Source organism: Lissotriton vulgaris, chromosome 11 (assembly GCF_964263255.1).
Source record: "Lissotriton vulgaris chromosome 11, aLisVul1.2, whole genome shotgun sequence".
Classification (NCBI taxonomy): domain Eukaryota; kingdom Metazoa; phylum Chordata; class Amphibia; order Caudata; family Salamandridae; genus Lissotriton; species Lissotriton vulgaris.
In genome coordinates, this window is record NC_141699.1 from 43,886,609 (window position 1) to 43,900,780 (window position 14,172).

Consider the following 14,172-nt stretch of genomic DNA (forward strand, 5'->3'; position numbering starts at 1 on the left):
GCTGACGACTTCTCGGGGGAAGCCCACACGGGAGAAGATCCCCATCAGGGCCCGGCCGACCACCGGGGCTGTCACAGTTCGCAGAGGAACAGCCTCAGGGTAGCGGGTGGCGTGGTCCACTAGCACCAGGATGAATCGATGTCCTTGTTTTGTGCGTGGGTCCAAGGGCCCCACAATGTCTATTCCGACTCTCTCAAACGGGGTAGTGACCACGGGAAAAGGTTGCAGGGGAGCCTTTAGTTTGCGGCCGCTCTTCCCACTGGCTTGGCACGTGGGGCAAGATCGGCAATGCTGGTGCACATCGTTTCTCATTTTGGGCCAGAAGAAGTGGGTCACTAGGCGACTGTAGGTTTTATCTTGTCCCAGATGTCCTGCCAGGGGGACATCGTGGGCCAGGTTTAACAGGAAGTCTCTGAAACGGAGGGGTACCACTAGTACTCGGTTGCTCCCCAGCTCGGCGATTCTTTGCTCGCTGTACAGCAGATCATTGTCCCAGTAGACCCAATGAGTTCCGGGGGTATCCCCTGCGCTTTGGGCGAGCGCTTGCTGGCGGAGTCCCTCGAGGGAGGGACAGGTCTTCTGTTCTTTGCGAAATTGTTCTTGCGTGGGCCCCCCTTCTTGAGGCCACTGGTCGAGGTCAGCGAGGTCGGTAGGTTGAGCTGGTTCGGCGGGAATGTTACGGTCGGTGTTTTCGGCTGGGGCGACCGGAGGCGGTGGCGCCGGCCATTCGGGTTCTTCTGGCTGGTGGTTGGCACGGGCGGCCATGGAACGGGTGGTGACGCACGCCCAGTCTGGGACGCCCAACATCCCCAGGTGTTCCTTTCGCTCCACGGCGGCCCACGGAGAGCTTTCCAGGTCATTGCCCAGGAGGCAGTCTACGGGGGCATCGTCTCGGACCGTCACTTTCAACATGCCGGAGACCCCCCCCATTCGAAGGGGACGCAGGCCATCCGACACAGGCTCTCCGAGTTATCGGCTGATCGTACAGGGCAGAGAATGTTCGGTAGATACTGTTCTGGGGCCACCAGGTGACAGCGGACGGCTGTTACACTGGCCCCGGTGTCACGAAGGGCTTCGGCCTGGTGTCCATTGATGCTCACCCATTGGCTGTACTTCTGGGTGTTAGCGGGTAGGGGGACCCGCGGGACCATGTCTTTCCCCCCTAAGCAGGCTAGAGTCATGGCGGCTGGCTCCCACTCTTGATGCTCTTGTTCGTACTCTTCCTGTTCCTCGGAGATCTGTTCTTCCCCTAGGGCTGCAGCGGCCACTTGGCGGGGTCTTGGGCTCTGGTACTGCGGGCAGTTTGGGTCGTTCGCATAGTGGCCGACTCGTTGACATCGGTGACACGTGACATTGGCTCTGTACCCCGGTCGCGCTGGGGTGCTGCCCCGGTTGGCCGGGGGGGTGGTGTTGGTAGCGGGGGCGACCGGGGCGTTGTCTCTTCCTCGCCCTTGGCCCCCTCCTCCTCCTCTGGGTCGGTGCTGACCATTGTTGTTCCGGTTCTGTTCGTAGGACCCATTCCGGCCCACTCTGGTGATCTCCCACCGGTCAGCTTCGGCTGCGAGCTGCCGGGGATCCGTTAACTTGCTGTCGAGGAGGTGTTGGCGGAGTTCAATGAAGCAATTGTTCGACAGATGCTCCCATACCATCAGGTTAAATAGTTGCTCGTAGGTCGTGACGTTGCTTCCTCGGATCCAGCCCTCGAAGGCTCGGCTAAAGTATGTTACATAGTCCACCCAAGTTGTACCCGGGATGCGGGTGCAGTCTCGGAACCTCTGACGGTACATCTCGGGTGTGAGACCATAGCGGGTGAGGAGGGCCGCTTTCATATGGTCGTAGGAGGTCATCTGGTGGTCCGGGAGCTGTAGTAGGGTGTCGCGGCCCTCATTGAGGAATCTTCCCCAGAGACCGGCTCCCCAGTCGCTTCTATCGATCCGGTGTGCAGTCATAGCGATTTCATAGGCTTTAAACCATTGCTGGATGTCGTCCTCTCTGAAGTATTCTCGGACAACATCCTTGGGGATGTGTACCTTTTTGTCTGTGGCCCCTGAGGTGGGGGGTCGCTCGGGTACCCCTGCTTCTTTATTCTGCTTGCGTAGGTTGATCTCGGCTAGGTTTCGTTCGTGTTCGTACGCTAGTTTTTTTTCCTCGAGTTCCCTTTGTCTCTGTTTCTCCTCTCTTTCTTCTCGGAGACGCAGGTGCTCTAAGTTGATTTTTTGTTCGGCCAACTTAAGTTCAACGTCCATTTTAAGTCGGGCCATTTCTAGTTCGTGTAGTCGGGTCCTTTCTCTTTCCTGGATCTCGCCTTGCGAGAGACCCGTTCTTTGCCCTTCCGGGGCCGTGGTCGTTTTTTCTACGGTGCTTTGATCAGGGGTTCCGGCAGCCCCGGTTTCTGCCCAAGATTCTAGGGCATGCTTAAAATCGTCCTTGGTACTCAGTCCGGTGGTAGCGATACCCAGTTCGATGCAGAATTGTTTAAGTTCACGATGGTTGTACTCCTCCAATTTCTCCATTTGGAATTTCTCGGTTGATCCGCTCTCTTTCGTGGTCATTGTGACTTCGTCGTGGGGTGAGCTACTCTCTGTACGTTTATGCGGTGATTCGGATCGCGCCGCTGGCCACCAATGTTAGACGGACCGGGAGGGTCGGCCGAGGTTACGGGGAGAGGTCTCCAGGGAGAGCCGTCTCCAACGACTGTACAGATAAGTAACTTCCCCCCCACAGACGGACACCACACAAGGTTGAAGGTTAACGAGACTTTATATGCAATTCTTAGGTTACGATGATGAATACAAGGAGGTCTGGACTCAGGGGTCCCCTCGGTTCTAGACTCTGGTTTAGGAAAGGGGTAGCGGGACAGTCTTAGTTACCAATGAGTACAAAATAGCTCTCAATCCTCGAGCTCGGCGTTCTAGATGATCGGGCCGTGGAGGAGCCAAGCAGGTCCCGAGATGGATGAAGGAAGGACGACGGTCCGCGGCGGAGCCTGCAGGTCCCGGTAGAAGATGACGGTTACAACGGTCCGCGGCCACGCCAGCAGATCCCGACGACGATGAAGGATGAAGGTTACGACGGCTGTGGCAGCGCCAACAGGCAGGACGATGGTGCACAGGACAGAGCTATGGCAGCGCCAGTAGTCCGTCCAGGATGAGTTCCTCTTTACGTCTCTCGACTCCAAGATACAACTCCTTCCTGCTCTGGAGCTGCCCCAGTTATAGGGCTGGTGTTCTTTGATGTCCGGACCCTCGCACTTGGAGGTCGGGAGGTCCGGGATGAGGGAGTCCAGACACCCAGCAGGGGAGTGGAGCCAGCGCCCGGGGAGGCGATGGGCGAGCGGCACTTGGCGGGGGAGAGCCATCGACACCTCTTTCTCCCATTGACTTGCCAAGTAGCCCGCTCACCTCCTGGGTGGATGGTGGTGCCGGGATGTCTGAGGCCTGGCCAGGCCCAGGGTTGAGGTCGATCGGGGGCCGGGCGGCCTCGTGGTGGAGTGTCCAAGATGGCGCCCAGGATGGCGCGCAGGCCGGCAGTGGATCGGGCCCACGAGGTCGACATGTTCAAGGGTAGGGGTCCCTGAGGGGACGGAGGACGTGTAATGGTGGGGTGTGGTACCTGTGTGACCGGGCTCGGGCCTGGTTGGGCCGGGGGAGAGCAGCCCTTCATGTGGCCTGTCCAACACTGTTATTACCTCTTCTGTTTGTATTGGGCGGTCTAATATGGCTGCCTGTTCAGTTGTTAACTTAGCGGTGGTAGCTGTTCCCAAGTAAGTGTCAATGAGATGGGGAGAAACATCCTGGGTCGTGTATAAATCTCGATAGAGGGTACCAAATATGTGGGCAATGTCCTCATCTTTGGTGACGGATCGCTCTCCATCCTTCCTCAGCTCCTCCACCATATTAGCCTGACGTTGTCCCCTTAATTTGGAGGCCAGGAGTCATCAGCATCTGTTCTCCCCCAGATAATAACCATGCTTGAGCCGCAGTAGGGAGTATTCTGCGCAATCGAGGTCTAAGCCTGCTAGGTGTTTCTTTGCTACTTCCAACTGTCTCCACACTCTAGGGGCAGCTGTGCGGTGGTATATGCGCTCTAATTCTTTGGCTCTCGTCTGTAATTCCTCACGTTTCTCCCGTCAGATCTTATTATCTTCCGCAGAAATGCCTATAAGAACCCCCCTTATAACGGCCTTTAGGGCATCCCAAACTATGGATGGAGGCATATCTGGCTGATCATTAAACTCCAGATAGTCTGTAACAGCTTTCCCTACTTGCTGTACTGTTTCTGGGCAGGGGAACATTGATTTGCTCGGTTGCCAGACCCCAGGGGGCTTCTGAATGGAGGGGAGGAGCAGGTCTGCCTGAACCGCAGCATGGTCAGATAACTTTCGGGGCTCTATGATTATCGCCTTCACCACCTGTTTTGTCTCTCTGGTGCCTAGAGTGATCTAACCTCGCAAAGTTTTTATGTTCATACGAATAGAAAGTGTAGTCCTTTGTCATGGGATGAGCATCCCGCCACAGATCACGAAAGCCCACCTCTCTTAACCACTGGGCGTCCCCTCGCTGATCGACCCTCCCTCCCTGACGCTGCGTCGACCGGTCTACAGCATTATCAAATACTATGTTTAGATCACCTCCCACCAGTATTTGGGAGCTTTGAGCTTCTGGCACTCCCTGCATGGCCTCGACAAGGAAGCATTCCTGCCCCTCATTAGGAGCATAGATGGATCCAATATGGAAGGGGTTTGTGCCCAGATGAAAGTGGTATCCGAGAAGGTGTCCCTTGATTTCTACTGCTTTCATGCCAACCTTTCCCTGAAAAGACCTAGAGAACAGTATGGCCACGCCTGCAGTTTTCGTGGCTAAGGAAGAGAAGAATTGTCGAGGGAAGGCCTTACTTTTTAGTCTGTGCCAATCTCACCGCACTAGATGCGTTTCCTGGAGAGGGCACACCTCTGCCCCAGTATTTTCCAAAAAGGAAATTAGCACCTTTCTCTTAGTGGGGTTGTTCAACCCTTTAACATTTAAAGTGACCACCCGCAGGGTTCGTGGATCCCCCATAGTAGATGTATGTGTTGTGAAGCAATCCGGTTCTCATGCATTGTTCCCCCCTGGTAACTTCCCTCCCCCCGCTAGTGCAGTTAGTTGAACTGAGGACCAAAACTTTGTGCAGCTTGCAGGCACCCATGGACCACACCCCAAAACTAACCCCTTAATAAACCAAAGTCTCTGGGTTGGGAATAGTGTCCATCCCTACCCTACAGAAGAAATTCACACTTGGGGACATCGTGGATTCTCCAAAGGTCCTACGCTTCACCCCACCCCCGCCAGGTTACCTATATTTACAGTTGCCTCATGCCGAGTCAGAGCTTTTCGTGTTCTCCGAGAGTTTGTCTAGCAGCGCCTTCAGTTCTGTCGCGATGGTGACGGGATCTCGGCTGGAACCCTTGTCGCTCCTAGGCACTGTCTTCCATTGCTCTCTCATGCTGCATCTCTGGGAACCGAGACGGGCCCCCCTCCTGGGAATCCTCTTGTATTTCAATTTGAAGAAGCTCAGCAGCTGCCGTGAGGGAGCGGATTTGCTTGAGTTGGCCTTGCCATTTAAAGCTGAGGTGGAAAGGATGGCCCCAAGAGTAGGGGACCCTCTGATCCCGCAGGAAGTTTGTGATTGGCCTGAACTCTGTACGCTTCACCAGTGTCGAGATTGCGAGATCCTGAAATAAACTAAGAGTAGCCTCGAAATTGGATGTACGCTTGGTTCCGGGCCTTTTTCAGGATGGATTCCTTAAGTTGGAAGTTGTGCACACAGGCAAGAATTTCCAGAGTTTGTGCTTTCCCTGTACTCCAGCTCCCCACTCTGTGGGTTCTGGTCGGTGGCCCCCCAGCACTTGTGTGAATAAGTCGACTACGAAGGCCTCAATATCCTCGCCTTCCACTTTCCTGGGAACTCCTCTGATACGGATGCTATTCTTCTTGGACCGATTCTCCAGGTCCTATGCATGGGCCTGGAGGCCCAGCTGTTGCTCCAAGAGTCTGACGACCTCCTGCTGCAGTTGATTGAATTTCCTCATCCCTCGAAGAGCCTTGGTTTTCCAGATCTTCCACTCTTTGGCCAATATGTATCACATCTCTTCTGAATCCCTGATGGTCGTGGTGAGATCCTGTTTGAGCGCGTGGATGTCCTCATTAGGTCCCGAAAATGGAGCCCCCAGGTGGGCCTAAGTGACCTGTCCCTCCGAGTCGTCATTGGTAGACGAGGAAGCCCTGCTCCTTTCCTTTCCCCTTTATGTTCAAACTCCTGCGGGCCCCCGGTCTTAGCGAATAGGTCCTTTATGGCGCCTCCTTTCTTCCCCCTGCCAGTCGCCATCTTGCTCCCGTCGACTCTCTCCACTAGCCTCAGCTAGGCTATGCTGCTACATCTCTTGCGAAAGTTAGACTGCCGCTCCACATCCGCTATGTCGCCGATGGATTCCGCTGGACCAATCCGGTCCCTGTACTCCCAGGGTCCAAAAGGGACACTACTCAGCTTCAGCACACCTGCATTCAATAACCCACAGGTCGCCAACCCTCTGCGGTGATTCGTGTTAAGTCATAGGGCCTTTCCTTCCCACTAGGGTGGATGCAGGCCTACTAATTGTGAGGGGCAGCGGTCTCTTGGTGAGTGCCCCAGAGCATAAAACCCAGGAAGGGCTTACCTTCTCGTGGCCCTTTTGCCGGCCTTTGGCTCCTGGTTCTGATGAGCCCAGTCTTGAGCCTGGGCGTGGGGCGCAATTTCTCTAGGTGCCAACAGAAGCTAAGCAAGGCCCCCTGGGGTCTCTACGGGCCCGCCCGACACTCCTCTTCAATGCACCCTGGGATCGGTTCACTATGCCAGGACGGTATGGCTCTCACGCCGCGGGAATGGGACCAAGGCCGTCGCCTCGCCGTCTGGCCTCTCCTGTGGGGACTCGCCTCCGTCTGGTGCAATGCTGCGTTGTTTTACAAATTAACCATCAGGGACAGCAACACAGTCAATGAGAGGAAGGGTTGTTTATAAGGCATGAAAAACACGTTAGTTTGTGTCATGTACAGGAAAATCAGCATACTAATAGGAGAACTACTGCAATATAACAATCATAAAAAGACACATAGTGAAGACCTCACATCAATAAAATAAATGGTTGATGTAGAGGTAAATGCTGTAGACCAGTTGTTTTTAACCTGAGACCCTAGGACACCTTGGGGTCCGTGAAGTCTACTCAGGGGGTCTGCGACTGATTAGAAAACGAAATAATATTAACAGGTTAATAAAGTGTATAGAAATTAAGAAAATGTGAAAATTAACATTTTAGTCGTTCTCTAAATGCGAAGGAATTTCAAATTGAAGACAAAAAATGTAGTTATTATCCTCAGATTGATTCATGAGCACAGTGCAAGTGCACACACAGAATATAGTATCGAAGATGAGTGACCTCCATTGAATTTAGAAGAACTCCAACTTTCCCATTGAAGGTTAAAAAATTTTTTGGGGTGAGTTAACTGAAATATTTCAACATTTGTGTACATGTTTGATCAATGCTTGTTTCTGTATTTTTTGTGTCTTTGAAACTGCTGAGGCTGTGTCCCCAGCTTCCAGTAAAGACTCTGCGGGTGTCCCCAGCTTCCAGTAGACTCAGTGGGGGTCCCCTGCTTCCAGTAAAAATTCAGTATGTGTCCCTGGCTTCCAGTAAAGACTTAGTAGAGGTCCCTGGCTTCCAGTCAAGGCTCAGTTGGGGTTCCGGGCTCCCACTAAAGACTCAGTGGGGTGTCCCCGACACCAGTAAATATTCAGTGGGGGTCTCCAGCTTCTAATAGACTCAGTTGGGGTCGTCGGTTTCCAGTACAGACTCAGTGGGGGTCTCCAGCTTCGCAAAGACTCAGTAGGGGGTCCCCGGCTTCCAGTAAAGACTCTGTGGTGGTTTCCGGCTTCTAATAGACTTGGTTGAGGTCCCCAGCTTCCAGTACAGACTCAGTGGGGTTCCCCAGGTTTGCCAAAACTCAGTGGGGGTTCTTGACTTCCAGTAAAGACTCAGTAGGGGTCCCCATTTACGCAAAGACTCAGTGGGGGTTCCCCGGCTTCCAGTAGACTCAGTGGGGGTCCCCGGCTTCCAGTAGACTCAGTGTGGGTCTCCAGCTTCAAATAGATTCAGTTGGGGTCCTCGGCTTCCAGTACAGACTCTGTGGGAAACCTCGGCTTCCAGTACAGACTCAGTGGGGTCCTCGGCTTCCAGTAGACTCAGTTGGGGTCTCCAACTTCTAATAGACTCAGTTAGGGTCCTTGGCTTCCAGTACAGACTCAGTGGGGGGTCCCCGGCTTTGGAAAGACTCAGTGGGGGGTCCCCAGCTTCTAGTGGAGACTCAGTGGGGGTCCCCAGCTTCCAGTAGACTCAGTGGGAGTCCTCGGCTTCCAGTACAGACTCAGTGGGGGTTCCCAGCTCCTAATATACTCAGTTGGGGTCCTCGGCTTCCGGTACAGACTCAGTGGGGAACCTCGGCTTCTAGTAGAGACTCAGTGGGGGTCCCCGGCTTCCAGTACAGACTCAGTGGGGGTCCCCAGCTTCTAATAGACTCAGTTGGGGTCCTCGGCTTCCAGTACAGGCTCAGTGGGGAACCTTGGCTTCTAGTAGAGACTCAGTGGGGGTCCCCGGCTTCCAGTACAGACTCAGTGGGGGTCCCCAGCTTCTAATAAACTCAGTTGGGGTCCTCGGCTTCCAGTACACTCAGTGGGGGTCCCCGGCCTTGCAAAGACTCAGTGGGGGGTCCCTGGCTTTGCAAAGACTCAGTGGGGGGTCTCCGGTTTCTAGTAGAGACTCAGTGGGGGGCCCCGGCTTCCAGTACAGACTCAGTGGGGGGTCCCCAGCTTCTAATAGACTCAGTTGGGGTCCTCGGCTTCCAGTACAGACTCAGTGGGGGTACCCGGCTTTGCAAAGACTCAGTGGGGGTCCCCGGCTTCTAGTAGAGACTCAGTGGGGGTCCCCAGCTTCCAGTAGACTCAGTGGGCGCAACAGCTTCTAATAGACTCAGTTGGGGTCCTCGGCTTCCAGTACAGACTCAGTGGGGGTCCCCAGCTTTGCAAAGACTCAATCGGGGGTCCCCTGCTTTGCAAAGACTCAGTGGGGGGTCCCTGGCTTTGCAAAGAGTCAGTGTGGGTGGGTGGGGGGGTCCCGGCTTTGCAAAGACTCAGTGGGGGACCACAGAAGTCAAAAGGCTGAGAGCCACCCAAGTGGAAGTGCATGCTGCGCTATGGGATTGATAGAGCGCCCGGTGACCCGGCCGCATCCTGGCGCTAAGAGAGGAAGCGCAGGGATCCTGAGATGCGACAGGTAATCGAGGATCCATCCTGGAGTCAGTCTGGCACAGGTGGGACACGCCTGCACCTGGGGCATGTGTCATGCTTCTACCCCTCTGGGGCCTGTGGTTTGAGACTGCTCGAGTTGAGGCTGGCAGGGGGCGTGGCCGCCTGCGTCATTGGGTAGAAAGGGGCGCAGTTCCAGTGTTTCAAACTGAGGGGGCGTGACCGGTTGCGTCATCCGGCAATTAAAGGACTTGGTTCCCGTGTTTTTAACTGAGGGGGCGGGGCCTCGTGTGATTGACACCTCCGAGCCTCGTGTGATTGAGCTCCAGGGGCGGGGCCTCGTGTGATTGACACCCAGGGCGGGGCCTCGTGTGATTGACACCTCAGGGGCGGGGTCACCTGTGGTAATCCCGAGACGCGGGGGAGCCTCCGTCGGTCCTCCATGCTTCCACCGCTGCCGCCGGGCTCGCGGCTCCGAGGCGGCCGGGCTCGAGGCGTTCCGTCGCCCCTTCCCACAATGCCCCGCAGCCGCCTCGCGGGCCCGGTGGCGCGCGGTGACGGAGGCCGCGGCGCCGCCTGAGGAGGGAAGACACGGGGGCGGGGCCTGGGGCTGTGGGCGGGGAGACAGACTGGGAGGGGCGGGCCTGGGCGATGAGTGTAGGAACCCTGGAAGGGGCGGGGCCTAGGACGGCAGGCGTGGAAACACGCTGGAAGGGCGGGGCCTGGTCTGTGGGCGGAGAGACAGACTGGAAGGGGCGGGGCCTGGGCTGTGGGCGGGCGCTGGAAGGCGTGGTGGGCGGGGCCTGGGCTGTGGGCGGGGCCAGAGGTGCTTGGAGTACAAGTGCCGTGTGCCACGCTCAGCATCAGTGTCAGCCTGAGTGCCGGACCGACCTGAGGGCACCGGTCTCAGTCCTATCATTAGCCCCCGCTCCTCTGAGTGCCCTGGAGCTGCCCCCCCTGCTCTCACTCACTGCCCTCAGCACCTGCACCACTCAGAGCTGTCACTCAGGGTCTTCAGCTCACTGAGTGCCCTCAACACTGTGCTGTCCCTCAGTCTTTCCAGCGAGTGCCCTCAGTCTGCGCCCTCTGCTCCACGGGGCAGCTCCAGCACTTGCACCACACAGCACTGTCACTCCGTGTCTTCAGCTCACTGAGTACCCGCAACACTGTGCTGTCCCTCAGTGCCTCCAGCGAGTGCTCTCACTCAGTGTCCTCAGCAGCTCCATCACTCACCACCAGCCCCGCTCCAGCGAGTGCCCTCAGTCTGTGCTCTCTGCTCCACAGGGCACCTCCAGTACTTGCCCCTCAGGGCGCTCACCCTAAGCCCTCGGTGCCCTCACTCCAGCAGTCCTGAGTGCCGCTGCCCCCGTCTCACCCTCGCTGTGGACATCCTCCTGCGCTGACATGGCTGCGACCCGCTGCAAGGTGGCCATCGGGCTGGTGGTCCTGGGACTGGCGCTGGTGGCCTTCGGGACGACCCTGGTGTTCCTGGTGCCCACCATCATGCGGCAGCAGGTGGAGAAGGTAAGCGGGGTCAGGGGTCATTGAAAGGGGTTGTTGTGTTATCTCTTTGTATAAGGCTTCAGTGGGCATAAGGCTTCAGCGGGCATCGGGGGGGGGGCACTGTGTGAAAACTCTAGATGCGCCGATGGCAGCCACGTATGATTGGCAGGGGTGTGAAATGTAATCAAATTTCTACTTGTTCATGGGGCAGGTTGCTTCATAAATCTACTTTTCCTGTAACAAAATCCACTTACCCCTTTGGTGCCATGTAGTGCAGCAACGAATTATAGCAGCAAGCTCGTTAGATAAGAGCTCTGATATAGCCTCCCTGATTGTGCCAGGTCTCATACCATAGTAATGTTTGAATACTTCCAATCCCTTTACGTTGCCACGTTTCCTGCAGATCTAAGTACTGGAGCTGAAGGTAGTGGTAAGCAATAGTTCCAGGGTTAGAATACACTTTTGAGTCTGTGCAAACCTACTAACTTGCATGTTTTATGGGTTTTCAATAACTCTTCTCTAATCTTTTCCCATACTGAGACAATGGCAGACGTAAACCTTCTTCCAGAGTTTGGAAAAACGTGGTTGGAGGGAAAGTGAACTTGCAAACACTCAGATTTTTTGCGTGAGCAAATCTACACATGCATATCAGCTCATGCTAAAATGCAGTACTATTTCTTGTCCTACTTCTGTAAATTCTAAGGACTTCACGAAAGCCGTATAGCTGTACTTAATGCACGGACATATACCATGGATGAGCTTTTGAGACTTTCTTTAATAATTGGGCCCCTAATTTGGTCTGGCGCTGACCGTGACCTTTTGTGTTTATGAAAATTCTGTCTCTCGCTCCGTATCGGCTGGCTTCACTGTGGGTTACAGCATTCTGCTCTTGCACAAGGAGCATATCTGTACACAAAGTAGTTTTGTTCAGTGCCAATAGCTACTGTGGAAGTGTGTGCTTTTTGAGAACAAACACCTATTTTTGCTTTTGCCAATGTTTGTTATAATGGTGAGGGCCAGGCAGCTCCCACACCAAGAAGGTTTTACAAAAACCATTCCCAAAAAAGTCACACATTGACAAAACTAAAAAGCGGACCATCAATTTCAGACATACTGGCTTTGACAATGCTTATTTATTTTTGTTTCCCATAATCTTATTGAAACTGGTTACACTGATTTTCCTTTATGAATATTTTTGGGAAATAACTAGCATGCATCAACACATGCTACTAAATGCTGCTGCAAAGAAATGGTACCTGAAATTTTACAGTAGTTTAGCAAAAAAATGTTTTCCTGCTTTTATTTATTTTTTAACATTTTATTTTGAAAGCAAATAATCATCAATCTTGCTTTCAATCTTCTGTAAATATTTGCATCCAAGCAGAGTGCATTCTGGGATCATTATACATAGCCTCATATTGCTAAACTTTGAAAACGTGTGTACACATTTTTATACTGGAACGGCTGTCAGTAGTGCAGTCGGAGCTTTAAACATTTACTTAGCACGCTCGCCCTAATAATAAAGGCTTGCAATTCATGAACCATAAATACAAGTTTGAACAGCATTAACATATGGGCAAAAATATTACCTTAACTGCAGACAGTGCCCTTTGTGGTACTGCAAACTGGCACCCAAGGGGTTTGTACTGCAGGGGGTTGGGCCTACTTGTCCAAAGGACAAAATACACATGAAAACTTTTGCCCTTAACCCCAAACAATATGTCCTGGGCGTAGAACTCTCTGACTGACTAAGGATGACGAGAACGTAAACATTAGGTCGTGGCACACCTGAGGGTGGGTGGTGGCACCAGAGGGTGGGTGGGTGCTAGCACCAGGGCGTGGGTGTCACCACCAGAGGCTGAGAATGGGAGGTAGGGGAATGAGAGAATGGGCACTGGGGGTGAGTGAGCCTGGACTGATGGAACACCTAGGGGTGGGTGAAGGAGTATAGCTCGGGGTAGGTCTGGGCCTTTCAGAGAGTGGGTACAAAGGGGTGAGGGAGGTGTTGGGGGTATTTGAGTGACCTACAGAGTTGTGCTCCGAGGTGATCAACTCACCTGGGTGTCTAGGCGCTGTCCCAGCAGTTTGTGTGACTGTGTCCACTTCTCGGTGTTGGCTCTGCGTGCTGTCTTCGGTTCTCTTCAAGTCCGGTGTTTGTATGGGGCGCATATGGTTCCACCCAATGGGAGACACCTCATCTGAAAGGTTTCATTCGGGTTTGGGGGTGGTCAGAGGTTATTGTTTGCAGATCGCAATGTTCTGATGAGTCAACGCGTGACTGCTCCTTAGCTGGGGCTGATCCCTGCGCAGCGTGGATAGCGGTTTGTTTGTTGCAGGCCGCCGGCGCCAGCACGGTTTCTTGAAGTGAACATGTATGTACCTCCGGGTGTAAAGAGCCCCGGCTGCTTGTGTTTGAAGCCCTGTTCTTCTTTGCATGATCGATGCACGGGGAGTCACAATAATCAACCTAATCCATACCTGCCGCTCCCCGTGAGATGCCCCGAAGGGTCTGGGCCCTGCACGTGGCCAGGTAGAAACAACACACTTCAGGCATCTCGTTGATTCCTCGAGGTGAACACTGCTCTCGGAGTCTTGTCCCCAGCGTGTTGCTAGAAGTCCCTCTGCCTGGCAAGCGGAAGGGCTTCCGTGTAGCTGGACACCAAGGATGGGTGCATGGGGGGCTCCTTGTGTGGGCACATCCACTGTCAAGGATGGGTGCATGGGGGCTCCGGGTGTGAGGGCACATCCACTGTCAAGGATGGGTGCGTGGGGGGCTCCTTGTGTGGGCACGTCCACTGTCAAGGATGGGTGCATGGGGGGCTCCTGGTGTGAGGGCACGTCCACTGTCAAGGATGGGTGCATGGGGGGCTCCGGGTGTGAGGGCACACCCACTGTCAAGGATGGGTGCGTGGAGGGCTCCTTGTGTGGGCACATCCACTGTCAAGGATGGGTGCATGGGGGGCTCCTTGTGTGGGCACATCCACTGTCAAGGATGGGTGCATGGGGGACTTCTTGTGTGTGGGCACATCCACTGTCAAGGATGGGTGCATGGGGGGCTCCTTGTGTGTGGGCACATCCACTGCCTCACTACCCTGGAGGCTGGGACCTGCAAGAGTTGTCTCTGGATTCTGCTCACGAATGTTTTGCATCTGAAAGTCCGGACGTTGCCATTTTTGGAGAGGAGCCTACACACAGCAATTATAGAGCTGAGCTCACACTGTACACACTGTCATTAAAATGCCCGCTCTGTCTTTGTAGAATCTTTGTATTTTGGGTTTCCGCTGTGCGTGAGGAAATGTGAAACCTTGGCTCTATCTGCCTAAAATAAAATGCCTTTACATTCCATATCTTGCGTTTCTT

General features: G+C 54.3%; 1 protein-coding gene across 2 annotated transcripts in view; it reads left to right on the plus strand.

Moving 5' to 3' along the window:
• Positions 1-10,066: 10,066 nt before the first annotated feature.
• Positions 10,067-14,172, plus strand: part of SCARB1 (scavenger receptor class B member 1) — a 549,841-nt gene continuing 545,735 nt past the window's right edge. The window contains exon 1 of one of the 2 annotated variants that reach the window (XM_086942688.1): positions 10,067-10,833. In XM_086942688.1, the coding sequence (XP_086798814.1) occupies positions 10,714-10,833 (120 nt within the window). In that variant the 5' untranslated portion in view covers positions 10,067-10,713. The remainder of the gene's footprint in view (positions 10,834-14,172) is intronic. The other variant, XM_086942687.1, reaches the window with a different exon arrangement.